General features: G+C 40.2%; 2 protein-coding genes across 4 annotated transcripts; one reads left to right on the top strand and one right to left on the bottom strand.

The window, feature by feature from the left end:
* Positions 1-132: 132 nt before the first annotated feature.
* LOC311058200 (cytochrome c) lies at positions 133-4,433 on the bottom strand. The gene is made up of 3 exons (XM_084075564.1): positions 4,319-4,433; positions 1,878-2,052; positions 133-1,355 (listed from the first exon to the last, which is right to left on the bottom strand). The coding sequence occupies exons 2-3, from the start codon at positions 2,044-2,046 to the stop codon at positions 1,210-1,212; spliced, it is 315 nt and encodes a 104-aa protein (XP_083931690.1). The 5' UTR covers positions 2,047-2,052; positions 4,319-4,433; the 3' UTR covers positions 133-1,209.
* A 4,072-nt stretch (positions 4,434-8,505) lies between these two features.
* On the top strand, positions 8,506-21,567 carry rbm45 (RNA binding motif protein 45). Of its 3 annotated transcripts, none has more exons than XM_084075895.1 (11): positions 8,506-8,990; positions 10,082-10,204; positions 11,226-11,352; positions 12,470-12,598; positions 13,482-13,664; positions 14,132-14,261; positions 14,901-14,994; positions 16,497-16,654; positions 17,725-17,800; positions 18,218-18,343; positions 20,999-21,567. In XM_084075895.1, exons 1-10 carry the CDS (start codon positions 8,685-8,687, stop codon positions 18,332-18,334), a joined length of 1,443 nt encoding a protein of 480 aa, XP_083932021.1. In that variant the 5' UTR covers positions 8,506-8,684; the 3' UTR covers positions 18,335-18,343; positions 20,999-21,567. The 3 variants fall into 3 exon arrangements, with proteins under 3 accessions (XP_083932021.1, XP_083932019.1, XP_083932020.1); XM_084075894.1 differs by having other exon boundaries at positions 8,507-8,990; positions 21,014-21,567; XM_084075893.1 differs by having other exon boundaries at positions 18,218-21,567.
* Positions 21,568-21,710: the final 143 nt, after the last annotated feature.

The following is a 21,710-nucleotide window of genomic DNA, read 5'->3' on the forward strand; positions in this document are numbered from 1 at the left end:
TCCAGGTCTATTTGGTTGCATCTGTACATTCTCAGAGTTAAATTAACACTGAGGATTGAACAGTATGCGTTGTGGCTGTGACATTTATCTCATAAAAATGACAAATAACCATTTTTACATTTCATTTACATATCTTTATTCATCCTTCATCCATCCAGACCACAACAACAGAACATAGCTACCATGTTGTAATCTTCATTGAGTGCATATTTCTGCTTGTTTGACAGCAAGCAGCTCTGACAAAAATACTTTACATCTTTCTTTTCTCTTTCTTTTTTTCTTTTTTACAGTAAAACATGTTAAAATCAGTCCTCTTTCAGGCCTGTGAAACCAGGTAAATACAATATTCTTCATTCACTGGATGGTACCATAGATAGTTTGCTTTTGCAGTGTTCATTAACAGCCACACTGGTGCCATTGCTAACAGGTGATTCTACAGTATATCAGCTTGACATTTACAATGTTGGGCAACTCAGTAGTGTTATGGCTGGCATTAGTAGTGTTTATAACCCACACTTGTTGGATCCATGGAGAGGGCAGCAATATGTCACCCGTAGTAACATCAAACCATCGTATCGACTTGTGAATACATAGGAGTAAATGTGCTTAAAAATGACAGTCTGCTAAGCAGGGCGCAGTGCAGACGATACATCATGATGGTGGGGTTCAGACTACTGGACCCCATGTGGGATCCAGTGTTCTAGGCTTAACATGACACTGCCTTCTCCTCAGACCACAAGGTTCACAATTGTTCACAGCCACAGTTTAACATCAGTTAACCATAAACAAATTCAAGATAACCAAACCTGTATCGCAGTTAATTTACATTTATTACATTAGGACTGAGTTGATTTATATATTTTTAAATGAAGTTGTTCGTGATTGGCTCTGCAAGCAAAAATGTATTAGATTGCATGTTGTCATGGAAACAGAATGAGTGACAGGTCAAGAAACCTATCAAAGGCGGCATACAGTAAATAATGTGATGAAATGTTTTCTTGTGAAGTTATAGATATAACTAGTGTAATTTATGTTGTGTCACTTGTACAATAAATCCCTCTTTGCACTGAAAGAGGAAGTGTAAGCTTATTGTAAATGTATCAAGTAACCTTTTATACAAGTGACTAAACATAAACTGTAGTTCAGCAAATGTGGGACTAAAAACATATTAAAATTCAAATAAATATTTTCTAGAATTAGTTTTTCATTTTATGATGTCGCCGATTTGAGGTATGCAACCAAGTCGGTACGTTCTCCTTTCTTTTTGATGCCAGCAAAGATCATCTTGGTTCCAGGAATGTACTTCTTTGGGTTCTCCAGGTACTCCATCAATGTGCCAGTCTCCCACACAATGCCTGCCAAACCAACAAGGAGGGAAATGTAAAAATGTAACGACATCGTCGCACAACCCAGCTGAGGACTTGCAGATCTGGGGAAAGATTACTGCCATTAATCTTTTCCCCAGATCTGCAAGTCCTCAGCATGGCACTAGCTAGTAGCTAGCCTGAGCCTTTAGATCAGGTGGGTGTGGAAGTGGTTGATTACTACAACAGCTGTCAATGACTCTGTCCTCTGTTTCTGTATATAACAGTTTCTGTATATAGCCTGTTTGTGTCAGACCTGTTTGGGTTGAAACGTTATCATTGTAATAAAGTGTTCTACTGGGAGCTGAGACACAGTGTGCGGATAATTCCTTTCTTCTCCATTGTAATTTTTTAACACTGACTTTTTTTTATCAGCTCACTCAGATTCCTAATAGTGTCAGTACGCTTAAGAATAACACACACTTTCCCTACTTTCTGGTTCATTCATGAATAACATTTAACATCTATTAAAGACATTTCTTTCCCCCAACCAAAGTCTCCCTTTCAACTGACCTTTACTCTTGTTGGCATCTGTGTATGAGTAGCCATCTGCCTGCCCCGTCTTGCGCCCAAAGAGACCCCAGAGGTTGGGGCCAACCTTGTGCTTGCCTCCATCCTCGACTGTGTGGCACTGAGCACACTTCTGGACAAAAGCTTTCTTTCCTTTTCCAATGTCTCCCATACTCAGCTGTAGAGAACACCAGAAAGAAAGAGGTTATAGGAGCGAACCAATTGGTACAATTTGCAGTAATGTTACAAAGCATTATTATTATTATTATTATTATTATTATTATTATTAGTATTATTATTATTATTATTATTATTATTATTATGAAAGTGGAATTCTGTCTTCTGGTGCAGGTACATTGCTCTCCTTGCCTTAGCAGCTGTCAATTTGGTCAGAGGTATAACAAGATTATTTCCAACACAGCCTCTCTTTGACTCTTACTAGGATAAGGATAAGGATAATTCCTTTTAACAGGTGTACTAAATACATTTTGGCATGAAAATTAATCAGAATGTCTAGTGTAGCAATATAACAGTGTATACACTATACAGTACTCTATTTGGGCGCCATTTTATGAAGGTCACTTTAAGGTAACAACCACTGCCGAAAAACAGAGGACTTTTCTCCAAATCCTCACGACGCCGGCCGTGCACCACATTGTGAAGGTCGTATGAGGTAACGAGTAACGACGACACAACACACGTACACTACTAACTAGTAACAACACAACACCACTGAGTCATACTTATGTATTCAATAAACTATGTATGCACATTCATGTATGTAAAAACAACAGCAACATATGTACTCGTAAAAAACGCTGGTAAAAACTTGTGACTGATTTGTCAGAGGACCATAATGATATGACATGACTTGAGACGCCGCCTTGTGCCGACGAAGTATACGTCATCATGCCATGCTGAAGGCATTTCAGGTCACCGTCCATGAGACACCCGAGACAACAACGGGGGGCTGCAGGCTGCTACAGTACAGTCCGCCCTGAGACTCGTCACTAGCCTCCTAGCATCAATGAAACACGGTAACTTAGCCTAGCAGCCCTAACGGTAACCAGAAAACTCGGCCCAAAACACGCTCGCCCCCATTTTTTTTCCCGCGGACCGCTCGCCCCCAGCGGTTTTTGTATTCTGTAGTAATAACTGAGGGAGGATACTAACCCTAGAAATAAGTTTAGGGTTAGGCATAGTTTTACGGAGGTTACGTTTAGGAATAAGGTTAGGTTTAGGCATAGTTTTACAAAGGTTACGTTCAGGAATAAGCGTAGGTTTTAGGCATAGTTTACTGAGGTCACGTTTAGGAATAAGGTTAGGTTTAGCCTCAGGCATAGTGTTACTGAGGTTACGTTCAGGAATAAGGTTAGGTTTAGGCATCATAAGGCATGGTTTTACAAATGTTACGTTCAGGAATAAGCGCAGGTTTAGGCATAGTTTACTGAGGTTACGAGGTCGCCGGAATTGCCCCGGGGTGACTGTGTATTGGGGCGAGCGTTTTTGGTATTCGCGCTACCGTTACATCAATGTCAAACAGCCCAACAGCAGAGAGAGTTCACATTACAGAGGATGGAAAGCTGCCACATTCCTCGCTGTCAAAGTCAAAGAGATGTGATGCCAGCAAGCCAGTTCAAAAACTACGCTGTTATGGATCCACGTTCATGTGTGTGTAATCTGATGTAATGATGTTTCATGTTAATGTCATCCATCCTTAACGTCTGTCTGTCTGTCTACCGAAGCTAATGCTTCCAACTTAAACAAAGACTAGACATAGGCTATGGGCAACATGTTAAAGTATATAGACCTATATACCCGATTATACGGGTGATTAAGAACATATATAACATAACCATCTATAACAGTTACAATTCCCACATATGGAGATCTGTGAATGAGTAAGTAGCCTAACAGTCATGGACCTGCTGCAGTAGATCATCAGATGGACCACATTTTCATAAAGCATGTCTCTGCCTGTTTATCTAGAATCAGACTGACTGACTGGCTGCATGCATCATCCTTCTCATTGTCCACCAAGGACACATGACATGAGAAACTAACGTTGGATAACGGCCACCGTTAGAGATGATATAACGGTGGCCGTTACATGAATCATCCACAGGATTGAACCCTCATATATTCAGGGATGGATTATACACCAGCATCAGACCATTAAACCATTAAGAAATAAAAGTCAACCACAAGGTACCCTGAGTAAAGCTGCATAACAGACACATAACATAGGTTTAGGTAAAGGAGACAAGCTTGCTATTCCTCAAAAGGACCAGATCAAATATCTAGCTAGCTCAATCAGTCAGTCAGCATCCCCAACCTTGTAACACTCTTCTTCTTTAAACAAAAATAATCTTACATCTAAATCCCTTTCAAACCCACAGGTAATGTTGCAGACGCAAAGCTATGTGATAGTAATAGAATCGTACCTCTTGGTGAGAAGTGTTTGTATAGTGATAATCAGTGTGTAGGTATCCTGTGCTGCAGCGTTATGATAGCGGACGTAAAGAAGGTCACTGTACTTAGAGGCCCCGGCTTTTAGCGTCATCAACCAATCACGTGCCGTGCGTCGTCTATTTCCTCCACATCTACTCTACGCTGTCCACCCGGGGCCTGGTTCCACTATCGTACACAAAACCTTTCCTCGCCACCCTGTTCATGTTTGCCAGGAGAGAATTGGGGGTTAAAGATAAAGTGCGTGAGTGTAGGAACAAAAACAGAATATTAAAATAGTATTAGACATTTATTTTTGCCGTTGGCCTATCAGAATTGAGGAAGCAACAAGAAAAGGATCCCATGAAGGGAGCGAGCATAGGTTCCGAACGCGCCGCGGCATTCCTCTTCTATTGTGGAAAAGCACCTGCTGCTATATGCTGGCCTTGTAAGGAGATTTATAGCCACGTCAATGTGTTGTTTAACTGAAGGACACATCGAAGTCTCCATTATTTAATGTTAATATTTTACTTTGATAAATACAAAAAATAAAAGTTAAATATTTCAAAAAGTATAAAACGTGGGGGGGGGGGGGGGGGGGGGGGGGGGCGGGGGAAATAGTGGATGTAGTGGGCTGCTTCATACTGGCAGCATGCATGAATAATTTGAAAGTATAAAGATCTTGATGGTACGTTGGTGTTTGAAGGGTGTTCTTTTTTTTCAATAAAATGTGTATTGATTTTATACATTTTAGAACAAAGACAAAACATAACAAACAAACAGCTCAGCTCAGACACGTTAGACGTTACAAAACAAAGGACACAGATACAAATATAGACTCCACATACCTAACATTATATACACACTCAGACATTGTTTTGTGCTTGCTTGACAGTCTGTAGATGGGTGAATAACTATACCAAGAAGAAAACAATAACAGTGTTAATATCCCCAACAACTAGGAACATTTTTTTTAAATAGAATAAAATAAATAAATAAACAAGGATTAATGATCTTATACATCAAGGTTAGCGGTATCGCTTCTTTTAAATAACCCTATTGTCGAAGTGTCAGCTAATTGAGGGCCAATAAAATGCAAATATGGGTCCCATGTTTTATAGAAGGCATCAGTTGTAGTAGGCAGGTTAAGAATTCCAACGGCATGCACTGCATGATTATTTTGTGCCAATCTTTCTTTGTTGGTGGTTTCTCATTAATCCAAGACAACAAAATATTCTTCCTCACAGCATAAGCTAAAAGATTAAACAAATGTCTATGGAGAGATTCTGAATTCTTAACTCCCCTGAATCAGATTGTAAATACCATTATTCCTTTATTTCACTGCAGATAGTCTACTTATTCAATTTAAAATCCTTAAATTCAATATTTTTTTATATGTTTTATTTGATGGCTTTCCTGCCCTGGCATTTGGCCTTTGTGCCCTCAAAAAATGGACAACACCAAAGGCCAAGTGGCCTTGCTCCTAAAATGACGTCCGCAGGCACCTAGGCTCTAAAGTAGCCTGGCAGCGAGTCGCAGGTTTGAGTCCCGATCCCGACGACCTTTGCTGCATGTCACCCCCCATTTCCGTTTTTTTTTTTAAATGACTAAATTCCAGGCCTGGTTTCAACACAATTGTTAATGTAAATACAGCCTATGAAAATGGCTTGATGAAGAAATTGACCTCAGATACCCCTGTTAGTTAACACGATACATAACAAAATCACATGACCTAGAGAATCTGATGCCGTCAAGTTTGTGCATTTGCTCTCTCTCTCGCTCTGACGTGTTGATATGTGAATCACAAGCTTCTGACGCAACAAGGTACAGCCTGCATCATATGACAGCTATTATAATGTTACATGTTCCAGTGGTGACAGAATCTCAAGGGCAAGACCATTAGATTACTGAACAGCTTCCATCCGGCTATCAGACTGTTGAACAAGGCCTGTACACCGCCTGTCACCAGGCTGGCCTGCCACAATGGAACACTTTCCTTTGAAGGACTCTTTTTCCATATGTCCCTTCGTGTGGATTTGGTCCCCATGCTGATTATTTTTCCTTTGTGGATCTACTATGTGGATTTTTACCAGGAAAGTTTTGACTTATGCAGACTCCCTTCTTACAGTATGTGGACCTGCCGTTGTGCTGCTACTTTTTGCACCTTATGTCTAACCTCATGTACATACCTGCTGCTTTTTTATGCTGTGTATACTGTATATGGAGATATCTTTGATTTTTCTTGTACAATTTTCTTTCTTTCCTGAAAACAACAAATGATGGAGCTTACACAAAAATGAATTTCACCTACGTCTTTACACCTGTAAACCTGTGATGTGACAATAAAATAGATTCTTGAACATACCATTCAGAGGAATATAGAGTGTGTGCTGATTAATGTACACGGTACATAGTTGCAACTGCTTTTTAATTCTGCTAGTGTTTTCTTCCCACACATATCATGGAGGAGAAATTGGCAATCACGGTGTCCATCCACCCAATTTATCATGAAGTATTTTTGACAAGCACAAAGATAAAAGAAAAGAAGGGCAATAGCATGGAGGTTGGTATATACTGTATAGTAGGTATTTCTTATATTGTAATAATGCCAGCAGGCAGAGAGAATGGAGAGCTGGGTTGTAAGGGTGCGGACAACTCTTAACAGCCCATCACTTTTGGGATGTAGAGGAGGTTCTGAACAGAGCATGGACAGTATGATGCCTAATCCAGAAAACTGCAACTCTCCTAGGTTTCGGGGTGCTGGCCAGTCTTTGATAGTTATCAACCTTGTTTGCATTGGCGGCAACCCCTTCACCACTGTCCACATGGCCCAGGGATGCTGTATTTCATCACAGATGAGGGACAGCAGCCAGGACCCTTTCCATTAACTGCTCGAAAGTGGTTGTGGCATTGCAGATAAATGTGTTGCCTGATGGAGAAAGCGGTCTTGGGAAGGGCCTTGAGGCAACTTATCAAAACCTGATGCAGAGGTCAAATGAGCTGAACCAGCTGGAGCCTGCAATGTGGTCAAGAGTGGCTTCGTTGTGGGGCCACGAGGTTGAGGTCTTTCTTCCAGGCCGGAATGACTGGGACAGCCCAGGGGCTGTTGGAGGGTTCGATGATGCCTAACTATGACATCTCCTGCTCCTTTCGCTCCGCTGTTGCCCTCTCTGCTAAGGGAAGTTGCTGTCTGCGAAGATGGATGGGGCGAGCATCCCCGGTGTTGGTTTCATGCAAGACCAGTGTGATCCTCATCGCAGGCAGCAAAGATGTTGAGGGTCTCTTCAAGTAGCTCTCGTAGTTTTTTTAGTTATCAATAGTTTTTATTCATCATATCAGCTATATATCAGCGATACTATTATGGTAGCTCTCGTAGTTGATGGCTTTGTGAAGGAGAGAGAGAGATCCTCATTGCTCTGCTGAAGGTCCCCTGCCTGTACTGATGGCATTTGTGATGCCCTGTGGTGTTGAATCCGGGTGTTCAAATAAATAAACAAATAAATAAATAAATAAATGTATGTAGGCTACTGTATGCTTGGAGTTGAGAGAGACCTATTTGTTGTCCAAATGTTGCCATTAAACCTTTATTTATAGTATTTGTCAAATGAAAGTGTCTCAAAGTGTACTTTGAGTGTGAAGTGTCTCAAACTAGACAATATACCTATAAGACCTGTATTGTTAGAATATAATAATAATGAATAATAAAAAATGATGTAAAGAGTGCTGCGTTCATCCCTAGATGTGCAGAAACCTGTTTATTAATTGCAATGGTACAGCACAGTATAACATACTGTACACGAACATACGTGCACATCCACATGCAACAGCCACGTGGCATGTGAATGGCAACGACGTACAGCATAGCATGTAAGTTACATTTCTTTGACATATACTTTCAGAGGTCTTTTAACTCCAGTTTGTTGCCTCCCATTTTCACTCTCTCTCTCTCTCTCTCTCTCTCTCTCTCTCTCTCTCTCTCTCTCTCTCTCTCTCTCTGTTCAACTCTAATTTGTGATTTGTTTTGCAGAAATCTATTGGAAAATCAAATCAAAATAATAGTAATAAATGACACATTTTAGGAAACAAAAGATTATGGGATATTCACTCGTGACCCATGAAAATGTGTCCCCGACCCACAAATCGGTCCCGACCCACTGTTTGGGAACAACTGGTCTAGAGACCCCACCCACTATTCAACTGTATCCGGGTTGCACCGCGATTGTTTATTTTTTACCGACACTGTAGTGTCGTTGAGGGGTTGGGTGGTGAGTATTAGGCTTGAGTATTATTATTTAACAATAAGGAGTTTTGAGGGTTTAGCAGAGCACAGAAAGATTCCTTATTTATCCTCTGAGGCGGTGAATGGATAGTGATTCTGATCCCCGGCAAACAAAGATGGACGACTATTCCAAACAAGGCCCTGAAAACCTGGACGAGCCTCCCAACAGCCGACTCTTCCTGGTCACCAGTCGGTCCGTGTCGGAGGATGTGATCCGAGACAGCTTCTCCGTGTTCGGGGACATCCAGGGGGTCTGGTTGGTCAAAGACAAACAGACCAAGGAGTCGAAAGGCGTCTCCTATGTCAAGTTCGCCAAGTCCTCCCATGCCTGCCTGGCCATGGAGGAGATGCACGGCAAGGTTCTGATGGAAGGAACTAAACCCATCAAGGTGGGTTGCTGTAAAGGGTGGAACAAGCAGTGGTGGAAAAAGTACTAAAACATTTTCCTAAGTAAAAGTATTAATACTGCAATGTATACATACTCTGTTACAAGTAGAAGTCCGGAATTAAAAATGTACTTGAGTAAATGTACACTAATAACTAAAGTTTTCATATAATTGTTGTGGAGTAAAAGTATATTTGTAGTGGAGTAGAAGTAAAAGTACAGAAAATTGGAAATACTCCAGTAAGTCAGACTCGATAAAATGATAGCTTTGTCACTGAGTGACGGCATCTCCTGCAGGAGTCAGCCAGTCAGGACTTAGCTCTGGTTCAGAGCGTTAGTGAGTTCCCTCTAGGGAACTCACTAACGCTCTGAACCAGAGCTAGTCAGGACTATGATCCCGTCCATCAAATAGCGTTTAGTTAGGATATAGGAAGAATCAGTAACATTTGAAAACGAGGATGACTGTTAATACTTATTTGGTTATTGATACTTTTGTCAAGCTTTGCTCAGCCAGAAGTAGCCATGACAGCCAGAAGTAGCCATGACAGCAAGAAGTAGCCACCATGACATGAAAGCCTGGTGGTGAGAGGAATATGGCAATGACTTTTGTGGTGGACAACAGTTTCCAAACACGGCAACAGAAACCAACTCTTAACACCTTCACATAACTCCCCACATCATAATCGCATAACATAACTAATTCCCATATGCAAATAACTACACAAATAAATGCAATAACACAAATAAATGCAATAACGTCCTGCACCCGAGGATATAACTGGGAAATGTAATGTCTCCTTTAACCACCTGGGGCTGCAGTATTTATGTATTGGACCGGATATTAAACTCAGATTTGCCTTAACTTGAAGGAAGTTTAGCGGTTGCTCCCTCTACAGCAGTCTGAATACAGTCCTGACATTTAAATCATCGGGGTACATGGTTGAACTGCATGTGCAATAAAAAAAAAAGATTAATTAAAGCATCATGATATTGAAATACTGTGTATTGAACATCAACATTTGATCTGTAGATATCGTGATAACACTTATGTGTTTTTGCCCAGCCCTAGTTGACAATTATTTTCTTGTCTTTTAGGTATTTATCGCCCAGTCGCGCTCCTCAGCCAGACACCGAGACGTGGAGGATGAGGAACTGACCAGGATTTTCGTCATGATTCCCAAAACCTTCTCAGAGGAGGACCTCAAAGACACATTCAAAGTACTATAGCTAAGATGCCTAATTTTCTTGTTTATTTTCCTTGTTTTTGCTTTGTTTCTTTATTTGAATGTCCCCGAAATGTCCATTTAGCAGACTTAACGATTCAAATAAAATCATCAAGTCCAAAACGGGGCTAATGCAGGCTTTCATTCATACTTCCAGAGTGTCTCTTGCTTTGGGTGCAGATTTCACCCAAAATTGATCTGCTATTGGGGTTGCCCAAAAATGTTAAGGAAGCATGTTTTTAGATTTAGGTATTGAGTGAGGTCCGAGTAGCATCTTATGAGTGCATTGACTTTATGTAATGATGCTGAGCTCTTTATTCGTCACAGTACATAAGACCAAAGTCTGCAATAGTCTGACATTTGGATTCACCATATAGTATTTCAGTATCCACCACCAAGCTTAGTACAGAAGCTGTAAAATGCTTGTGTACATTGCAGTGTGGTAATGAGTTGAAAGGAGCAGCTGGCCACACAGCAAGACTAATTATTGTTTACAGCAGGGGTACACACACCTTTTGGACTTGAGAACTACGTTTAAAATGACCAGGTCAACAATATCTATCCACCCAAAACAATAATGATTCCATTGCTAAAAATACTTTAAAAATGTACCTGAGCGGGCTTTGGAATAGCAGCGCTGGCGTTGCATACTGTATAAGACAAATGCACTTGGAATGGGAAATAGTGGATTTTTATGTAACTTTGTAATGCTACTGACGTTCTACTGACCCACTTGCAAACAAAGTGGAGTTTTGTGATTTTTGTTTATAAATATTTAAAAAATATTTTAATTAGTATTTTTTAGGGGCATGTGGTCTGCCTGAACAGCCTTTATGATCTACTGGTAGATTGTGATCTACCTTTTGGGCACCCCTGGTTTACATTATGTAGACATCCTCTCTGTTTGGATCTCTTTTACAGTTTCTTTTTCCTTGTAAAATGAAGACTATGAGAGTCATGGGAACATTAAACAACTTCAGAATAAATTATCTTTCTCTCCCTCTCTCTATCCTTAGGACTATGGAGATATAGAGTACTGTGTCATCATAAAGAACAAGTTTACAGGTGAAAGTAAAGGTCTTGGCTACGTCAGATACTACAAGCCCTCCCAAGCTGCCGTCGCCATAGAGAATTGTGACAGAGGTAATGCTGTGTGTACTATTGCCCTCTGGATGGGATGTTTCACTAGTTGTGAAACATCCCAGCTGTTATTGTTATTTCATCATATGACCATGCATGCAAACACCTGTGGTCTGTGGAGAATGACACTTCTCATCTGTGGATGTAAAGCTGTCCAGATGGATTAGTGAAATCAGAGGTGCAATGTTAGACCGCACACCTCAAACCTGAGCTGAAAAACTAGTTCCATCTGAATAAGGCTTTATGTGTAATACCTCTTCAGAAAGAAACTTTTAATCTTTAACACATTCCCTGCCAGAGTTTATTCATAAGGTACTCACCCACTGCCAGCGTTTTTGAGTTTTATAGCCTTTTGAACCGTTCACAAAAAAAATATATCCATTAAAATCCGCGATCGGATGGTGTTTATAAACAGCAACGACGGACGTACGAGCCCTCATAATGTTTACACTTTTTTTCCTTTTTCTTCTTCTGTGTTATCAACCGGTAAAAGAGGCTGCAAACGTCATATCCGTTTGGCTGTGACGTGGCTGTGACGTTTCCCCACCGGCCATCTTAGATTAGCTTAGCCTCCGATCGGCTATCAGATCGTTTTTAAACACAAAGAGGATAACCGTTCGTCGATCAAAGAAAAGAAAATACAACCGGAGCTTACCATTCGTTTTTTAAACCGTGTGAAAACCATGATCTTTAGCCAAAACCAGGAAAAAACTGTTTTTTCAGGATAAAAAACGAACCGGAAACGGTTGTCGGAAATTTTCTCATAGGATGGGTCGGAAGCGTCATGGGGGAAAAAAAAAAATCAAGGATGGTACAACATTTTTTTTTTTTCGTTATTAAACCACATAAAAAGACGATCCCGAGATATCTCGGGATACGCAGGTAACGGGTGGATTTAATGTCCCGAGATATCTCGGGATTGGCAGTATATGTGTTAACCACCAAGAACAAAGGTAGTTATAAAAGAAATGTATAAATCATGATCAGTGAGGCTTTTGCATTGTCAGATGACGCTTACTTGATGAAAACCATGTAGTGTTGCCGAATTATACATTAGCACATACCTGCCAAATAAGCTTTGAGTCTTTAAAGACTTTAAATTTCCCACTTTGTTTGACAGGTTACAGGGCTATCTTGGCAGAACCTCGCACCAGAACCACAGCGGCAGAGGGAGAATACCCTTCTGGAGGCAATAGAGCTGACCACATGGGTGGAGATGGAGTCCTTAATGCCTACCCCTTTGCTATGGGTATGCATCATGATGTAACTGTTTAATTACAAGTTATTTGAATTAAAACAAGACCAGGAGACCAGGATAGGATAACAGGATAAATTCCTAGTACTTAACACACCTACAAACCACTTTATAAGATCAGAGCCCTACGTCACGCTAAGCTTGGCCACTAAGCCTGTGTCCCTTTTTATGCCCATGTATGGACGAAAGGGAGAAGAAAGGGACAGACCGAGGTCCCTTTTATGCCCATGTATGGACGAAAGGGGGACAGACAAAGCCTCATGTAGCCCCATTCACCACTAGGCCGACCCCCTGTCTGTCCCTTTTATGCCCATGTATGGACGAAAGGGGGACAGACGAGGTCTTTTTTGCCCATGTCTGGACGAAATGGGGACGGACAAAGCCTCATGTAGGCCGACCTCTTGGGTCTGGCAAAAATATATATGGTTATACTGAGATTAGTGGCCTATCTGTGACAACTGGGGTTACTGTTCTGCGGAACTTTGACAAATTCACAATGGAACAATTATTAGTAAAATTGCAAAAGGTGATGGAGGTCTGGATTTACAGCATTGCATAGATCATAATTATGGTGTAACAGCTTTTTCCAGCATGATAGTTTCCATTATTGTCTCAGACTGTGTGAATCTGTTGCACGAACAACTTTGATGTATCCACTGGTTATTCCTCTTCAAGCACTTGACACTGTAGAGAATAAAAGTTTATTTTGTCTTGAAGCTACCATGTTTTCCTCATTGAAAGCATTGATTGGGGTAATTTTTCAGGGTCTCATTACTTGTGCGTTTATGAATATCTGTATCTGAGAAGAGAAATACAAAGCTATACAATTCCAAAGGCACCATTTAACAGTTTCTGTTGCGTTATTGACGCCTGCCAGGTGGTGGTGACCCCAACAGCTACCCAGCGACAGACTACCGCTCCAGTGATGTCATCACACGCTGCCTAATGGTGTCATCACCGAGAGTGCCGGTGACCCAAGAACAGATCTATGCTCTGTTTGACCTCATCCCCGGCATGGACTACTGTGATCTCCAGAGAGACTCCTATGGACTCAGCAAAGGTTAGCAATGCTCACTCACTCACTCACTCACTCACTCACTCACTCACTCACTCACTCACTCAGCTGTTTTGTTTGCCACCAGTTATTTACATGAATTGAATTGTGATGTATTCCACCGTAACAAAAATATTGAAGGGAGAAAATGAGTAAATGCTGGTTAGAGGTGGAGATTAAAGGTGACATTGATATAATGAATCTTTACATATGTAGACAAATAAAAAGTGAATAATACATCCACAGAGCTTTTAAAAATTAATATAAGTATTGCTTTTCCCTGCAAATAAATTATGATTGTAAAAAAAGAAGAAGAAATTTGTCTTGTCCAGAATAATAGTTTTTGTTTACCTCTGTAAGCTGATGGCTGCCATTATCCATGTTGCATTAGGCAAGTGCTTCACATTTATAGCTTTAGTGGTAACACTATAAGATGCTGCTGAGTCACTTTGTATTTCATATGTTCTCCCCAGGCCATACTGTGATTCGTTACAACAACCTTGGATCTGCAGTCTATGCTAAAGAGAAGCTAAATGGGTTTGAATATCCACCTGGCAACAGATTGGCTGTAAATTTCATTGATGATGGAGAGGACCGCACAAGGTACAGATTCACACATGGTAGAAAGTACTACACACACTCGCACGGCACGCAAGCACGCACACACAAAAGTTATAATTCAGAAAAAAAATCATGTATCGTGGTGATAATGACCGATCGATAAAACAAAATCTGAAAAGTGGAAACACTGAATTGTGAGAGAAATCTACGCACTGCACTGCCGCCAACGGTAGTGCAGCCTAGTACAGCCTAGCGAAGTACTGTCGGCACCCTCCTAGGCAGGGCAAGAAGAACTTTAAAGGGGGCAAATAGATTGGAGAAGTACACTTAACTCAGACACTGCAATCTGATGGGTAGTCAATCTGATGGGTAGTTTTGGGTAGGACACCTACTGGCTGACAAGTAGTACTTCTACTGCCCAGAGGTCACAAGCAATATCTCCCCTGGCCAAGCAGGGATTCCGTCTTAAGGGACCGGTAGAACATGATGGGCTGCAAGTTGAACTTTATATTAAGCCTACGTATATCTATGTCTGTGTATTGTCTATTCTAGTAGGTAGTGTACATTTTGTAGCATAGATATTTTAATGGGTCTGGAACAACCTTTTCATGCTCGGATGCATAGGAATGATATAATCTGTGTTTAATACTGTTGATATAGCATGTTTCCTTGTGTATTTAGTCCGGTAGGTCGTATGGCCATGCAGTTTGTTGCAGCACAGATGATGTCCACGGTGTGGAATGGTCCCTCCTCCAGCCAGATGAAATCCTCCCAGGCAAGAATTCAAAATACTTATCTTTACAATCTAGACTGTTGAGGCCTATTTAGTATTTACACCTTACATTCATTTGCACCTTGTGTCCAGATTATATCCATATATTTTGCTGGATTACATTTACACCACACATCTTTTTCCAAATAGGTTGAAACGGAAATAAAGGTATATTTAATGACAGTGTGTGGATATGCTCTTGTACCCTTTCGTGTATTCACTTTTTATGCAGCGCCTACTGAGGTTTGAATGTGCACATGACTATCCTTCAAGCTCTAAATTTGTACATTTCCCAGTGGGTTGGTAAAACTATCTTTTTCATTTTTTCTATAGACTTTCAGTGGGGGTGGTAAATGTATACAGACTACAGCACACCAGGGTAAAGCTGTAGATGTCCTGGTAAATGTGGATATAACATGCATTTTTTGTAATACATTTTAGTTAAGGCAAGGTACTGTACTGTTAGTATGCGTAAGTTTAGGTATGTGTTTAATTAATACATTTTTATTAAATATAGGCGCTGTTAAGGCCTTTGCAGACAGGGTGCGATTAGTCAATCCGTTTTTACCGCATGCGAAAAGACGCGCAAATCGAACTGGGTTCGATTGGAAAAAAAAACGCATCACCGCATTGCATTGCATCGCTGCACGGTAAATTCGGAGCCGGTGTGCATGAGGTCATTGAGAACCATGTGTTCATTTAAAAAATGATATTGTCCGTTTTTTCCGTGCAAAAAATCTCACCCTGTCTGCAAAGGCCTTTAGTGTGGTTAAGTTTAGGCAGGGTTTGGTGTGGTTAGCCACATAGTTTGCCTTAGGCTGTAGCAGTTAAATTTCCCTGGTAAACACACATTTACCTTCCCCACAAGAAATCTGTCGATAAACCGGATATAGAATATTCATGTGAATTGGATTACATTTACATGCTACTACTAATGCGAGAAAATCTGTCACTGACCCTCTCCAGAGGTAGTGATGCAATCGTATTTAAATCAAATGTAAATCTTGTTTCAGTTTTATGCAAAAATGCCTGAGCAATCACTGTCTGATCATTCAAGACACATTTTATTGGAAGCTACCAAAGGGTTTGAGACTCAGCATTCCTGGTTGGATTGGGGGTAAGTCCCTGCGACACACTAGCAACATGTCCAGGGGGTGTACTAGTACATCAAGGGAACTTTGGTTCCCAAGGCCTTTCTCTCTATTAGTTGCAGTGGTAAAGTTAGGAAACTAGATCCAGATTAATGACTAACAGGTATGTGTGTTTGTCCTTCAGGCCTTCTCTGCAACAGTATGAAATGTTTAAGTGATTAATCAGAAGAGACGGAGAACTCTGGTTTCATGTTGTTAATACTGGCCATATTCACATGGTGGCAATTTTGCTCTGGTCATACATAAGAGCAAATTTGATTCTGTGTAAATATGGTCCATCCTTGTACCTTGTATTGAAGTTTAATGAAAATGAATGTCGCAGATAATGAACTTGAAGTTGTTTGTATCCTCCAGGGCTTCACTCCTGCTGCTCCCATGCCCCGGGTTCAAACTGACGTATCCTTGCCTTCTCTGAAGAAGCTAGCTGCACCTGACAGCAAGGTGAAGGAGCGTTTGTTTGTTGTGTTCACCCCTTCTCCGCTGCCCCTGGATGTGCTGGAGGATGTCTACTGGTAAACTTATAACCACTCTCTCCATAAAATATAAAACATTCATACTCTATTAGACAAATAATAAAATCACACTTTAATGTAGATATTTGCATGTCTTTAGTCCTTTACAGTTTGTATAATTGTGTTTATTTGTTTTCCATTACAAAACTGTTGGTTCCAGATTGAATTTGTCTATTGTAACTTAGCTTCTGTAGAATTTAGGGATTTTTCAGTCTGATCAAAGCATGTTTTAAGTACCGTATTTTACCCCATTGTGCTCAGTCTACTGTACATGAGCTGTCATATATTCAGCATGCATGCAGTAAAATCAGATCTTTCCCCCTTGCATGTCACTCAGTTAGTTTAATCAAGTCATATACTTCGACTACATTTGGCAGATGCATCTGTCTTGTGCAATGTATTCCACAAATGGACGTTTGCTCTTTGAAGGTGCAGACACAGTAGTTTGCATAGGTTTAGAGAACAGGCTTTGAAGTTAGTTTCATAAAGGGAGCACTCACACAAACACAAAGTCACACTGTCACTGCTCATCCTACTAACACTGTTCAAGTGTTGTCCACTTTGCATTGGGGCAATCACACTGAAATTGTCTAGATGATTATTGCCATTGTCTTGCTGTTTTACTTTTTACGGCTGTTTTGACATGCTGTGCAGTGTGCAGTGTGCATGTATGAACCATATTATCTCAACTTGTACAGATCATTGCAGATGAGCTTGCCAGACTTGAAGGACTAGTTGATTTTGTTTTATGTTTGTGTTTGTTATTGCACCTGCCGTGGTGTTTTGTCTCTGCTTGAACAGAAACCAAGCTGTGTGAAAAGTTAAAAACTATTCCTAAAATTGGTGACTGAGAAATCAGCTAGTCGGTAGCCTACTGAACAATTCCTTTAATGTACTTGGAAGTGTGCAGCTGTAATATCTCAGAAAATAAGATCAGATCGGGACTCGATCAGGGGTAAAAAGAAACCATTTGATCGGGACATCCCTAGTTGAATGCGTAGTAATTAAGGCTGGTAAACAACAAATGGTCTAGCCAATTAAGAATTCTCTCTCCCCCCTTTTGTCTCAAGTCGATATGGCTCTCTGATTGAGGTGCATCTGGTTCCAGGCAGGAAGGTGGGATATATGAAGTATGCCGAGAAACAGGTGAGTCACGCAGGTGCAAGATCTGATAGAGAAATTGAGGATTGACGATTAAAAACAACAAGCCAGTCATTTTAAGTTAAGCTTCAAAAGGACTTTAACCAAATAAAAGCATGATTTTTGGGGAAGTGATTGGATAAAACGAGGGCATCATTACTGTCGACGAGGAACTCCTCTGGTGAATGAAATTGTATTGAAAAATAACAGCACATTTGGTGTGGTGGATTATCTAGAAATGTGTCATAGTCAATAGGCTAAAAATGCCTAATCACTGGCATGATTAAATCATATAAATCATATAAATAAATACAATAAATAAATTGGCCAACAAAATGACTAGTAATGTATTACCAGCACATGGTCTGGCATTAACAAGAACCATTGATAGATCTGTTGTAACAGTTAAAACTCTCTCTTTAGTGTGCAGATGATGCTATGGCAGCTCTTCATGGACGAGTGATTAACGGCGTGAGAATGAAGGTGATGTTGGCCGACCCTCCCAGAGAGGAGTCCCACAAACGTCCTCGAACCTATTAGAGCCAGGGGGTAAGTACTGCACACCTACTACAACCAACACCACAGGACAGTGTAGGCTCTACACTGTAGGGAATATACAGGAGCACATGGGCAAAAATGCTTCCTGAAATCGAAGCTTTTTAAAAGTCCTTAAAATCAGTGAGTTTTATATTGTCTGCTGAATTGATTTTCCATTTGATAGCTCAGGCTAATATTTTAAACTGCCTTACAGAGGCAAATGCTGGTACCTTAAGAAAAAGGTAAATTGTCATATAAGATACATATAGTGCTGTTAGTTTCCCATTCAAATTTCAATGCTTTATTTTTTTAACATTCGAATATTTGATATAATGTATATAAAATAATGTGTAGTTGTACAATTATAAACACCCACAGCACACATACAAATGCTATAATAACAGGCTAAACAAAATAGTGAAACCAACTATATTGGTTAAGGGTTATGGCTTGATGGCGGGCTGAGGAGAGTAATATTAGGCTACAACTTCTTACCGAGGAAAAAACGCACCTCGTCGAGTAACCTGGCCAGTGGCTTTCGACGTTGGCCCTGCAGTTCGTCCTCTCAAAACAGTACATTGAATAAACTCCACTGGTTTATCAGTGTGATCTGGATGTTTGGTGAGTGGAAATACCTCTTAATTTTCACTGGTTTTAAGCTTTTGTGTGTGGGAACCTCCGAGCACAGTCCACATTGGCGATGATCATTTTCACAACATGGCAGGTGATGTAGAAACTCTTGCTGGTTTGCGTCGCTTTGTAAGCGGCTGTACTTTACCCTCTTTCTCACTTACGTGGGTGTGTAGTAGCTACTTTTAGATGGATGGTACTTACTATCATAGCAAGATCCGGCCACCGTTCCGAAGCCTGTACGTTTCATAACGAGAACGGGCTCTCCATCCCAAGAGCTGACGTGAAGAGCCCACGTTGTAGCGACGGACGGATTAAACATGTTACATAATAACTTTAGCTGTTGTCATAATTATGAAAGTTTCTTAAACTTAACTTTCAAGTGAACTTTATGGGGGAAAGGGAGTGAGTCTTGCCTGCCTCTGCGCTGGTCTGTCACTGTCTCCGTGACCAGACACACAGGCGAGCGGCCGAGCGTTTACAACACAGGGTGGTGTCACTGGCGTGGCAGCGACGACGTTCATTATTAACTTTCTGTGTGCAGTGAAGCATTTGTTTTCACATCGGTAGGTCAGGAAAGGAGTCTTCATTAGATTCGTTACTCAGTACAAAAAACAACAACATTTAAAACAACATTCGAATGGCAATTTCAACATTCGAAGATTACACTTTTTTTTTCATATTCGAATTATATTCGATTCCTGAATTCCATTCTAACAGCACTATTCTCCAATAATTACTTTAGTGCCCCCCAACTTGTACACAATTCTCCTACATTTTAGACACCTTCTCAAACTGTTTTCAAAACTTTTCCACATGCAGAGTGAATAACTACATTTCTTTGCAGCATATTTTAATTAATCTCTTAAGACGGATCTGATTTTTATGTATTTATGTTAGCCAAATGGGTTCTTGATTTCTATAAAAGCATATGAACTGGATCTGACAGAATGCATCAGTAGTGTTTTGTAGAAACCTCACCGTTTGATATTTTTTATTTTTCATCGCTGTGTCAATGAAATGATGTTGCAATGAACTCCAATTTGTTTGAATTGAATAAAAAGGGTTATAGTCAGAAAGTAGCAAAAAAGTCCATACACTTTGGTAGAGGTTTGCCTTGGTAGGTATTTACCTTGACATGATGTGACGGCAATTATTGGCAAGACATCTTCGATAGTGGCTTGAAGAGTTGGATAATCTAAAATAGTCTCCCCATTAATTTGAGTGAAAGGTCTTGCAGTCACTATTTTTTTTAGCACATAATCAAACGTAAACAACGCAGATTCTGCCATTCAAAATGGTATAACATGGCATTAAAAAAGTCAACTTCCTGTTGATTTTACTACATTTATTTGAAGATCTAATTAAAATTAAAATGAGTAAAATCAACATTAAGTTGACATTGTTATTTTAAAAGAGTGACATATCAGGTTTTGTATTTTTAGACATTTGCAGAAATAATATTCTTTGTTTGCATTCATTTATAACGTCAGTATTTGGAGTTAAATCATGGCCACGGTACACAATCCAAACCTCTACCAATTTTGTATTTTACTTTAAAGAACTGATTGCTTTGTCACGATGACATGGATAATATTCAACAAATTGTGGAAAAACAATAACTATTTCTTTTTTTTTATATTTAGGAAATTGTAGTTGCTTTCTTTTCCAATAAGAGATGACATAATTCACATAACAGTACTTGCATGTACTGTACAAGAACAGAGACAAAACTATGAATTTTGTCCTTTTCAAACCAATGTTTCTGTATTATGACATAATGTGGTGCAATGGACTTGGACATAACCGCTCACAACTTTCCTTTGCAGTTCAAAATGAGACATCTTCATTGCAATCTCTTCTGTTACCAGTATATTGATAACTGCTTATTGTGAAGTAAAGAATATTAATTAATAAGATTTATTTTTGTTTTTCAGCCCTTTGATTAAGTTAAGTTTACTGGTAAATTATGCCGTTAACAAAGTCTGTACGAAAACTCACTTGCTTGTCTCTTCCCCCTTGGATAACTCTCTGCAGCTTCTTGTCTCCTAGGCGACTGTTGTCATGACACTGACTCCTGACCCTGACAGACCAACCGACACCAAGACCTGCATCTGACCTCTGACACGACCTTTGACCTGTCTTGACCTTTCTCTGTGACCCCCTTGCTATCGGTAACTTTGTGCCACCTTTATGTCAAGACATACGGTAGTTGGCCAGTACAACATACTGTCAGTATCCCTGGACGCCATTGATATTTAGTCATGCTTAAATGCACCATTTGCATCTCAGACCGTTACATTTGCAGCATTAGAGGATGAAGCAACCGACTTATGTTAAGTGTGGCCGATGTATTTGGTTTAAAATAATTAGAAGATACTCATGTGACTTACCCGCACTAGGTCTTGCCTTTTTTAGATTTTTTTCAAAGACTTGTGATTAAACTGATTCTCATGAATGTTGAAGAAAGTTGCTCAGAAATCAAAGTACTTTCAGCATTCTTTTCTTTTGGTGATCTCTAGGAATGTGTCATTTGTTACAGTGCTGCATGCTTCCCCCCCAACATCAAGTCTGTTGTATTTAAGAGAATAAAGTCTTGTCACACATTATGACCCAGATGTCATGTTTTGTGGGAAGGTGAGGTTGCGGACTGTTTATTACTCTGAGAAGAAAACAAAGAAACCCTTAATTTGGGACCATTGGTAAAATAACTGATGGCTATAGACAACGTACAGACGTGTTGGCAGAA

Source organism: Gymnoscopelus microlampas, assembly GCF_963454915.1.
Source record: "Gymnoscopelus microlampas genome assembly, chromosome: 13".
Lineage (NCBI taxonomy): Eukaryota > Metazoa > Chordata > Actinopteri > Myctophiformes > Myctophidae > Gymnoscopelus > Gymnoscopelus microlampas.

What these genes read in the sequence shown, in the direction of transcription:
- LOC311058200 (XM_084075564.1), bottom strand. Translation starts at nt 2,046, where the DNA reads ATGGGAGACATTGGAAAAGGAAAGAAAGCTTTTGTCCAGAAGTGTGCT. An exon ending in AGATGCCAACAAGAGTAAAG is followed by an intron (nt 1,356 to 1,877) that starts GTCAGTTGAAAG and finishes TTGGTTTGGCAG; the next exon opens with GCATTGTGTGGGAGACTGGC.
- rbm45 (XM_084075893.1), top strand. Translation starts at nt 8,685, where the DNA reads ATGGATAGTGATTCTGATCCCCGGCAAACAAAGATGGACGACTATTCC. An exon ending in AAGGAACTAAACCCATCAAG is followed by an intron (nt 8,991 to 10,081) that starts GTGGGTTGCTGT and finishes CTTGTCTTTTAG; the next exon opens with GTATTTATCGCCCAGTCGCG. An exon ending in CTCCTATGGACTCAGCAAAG is followed by an intron (nt 13,665 to 14,131) that starts GTTAGCAATGCT and finishes TGTTCTCCCCAG; the next exon opens with GCCATACTGTGATTCGTTAC.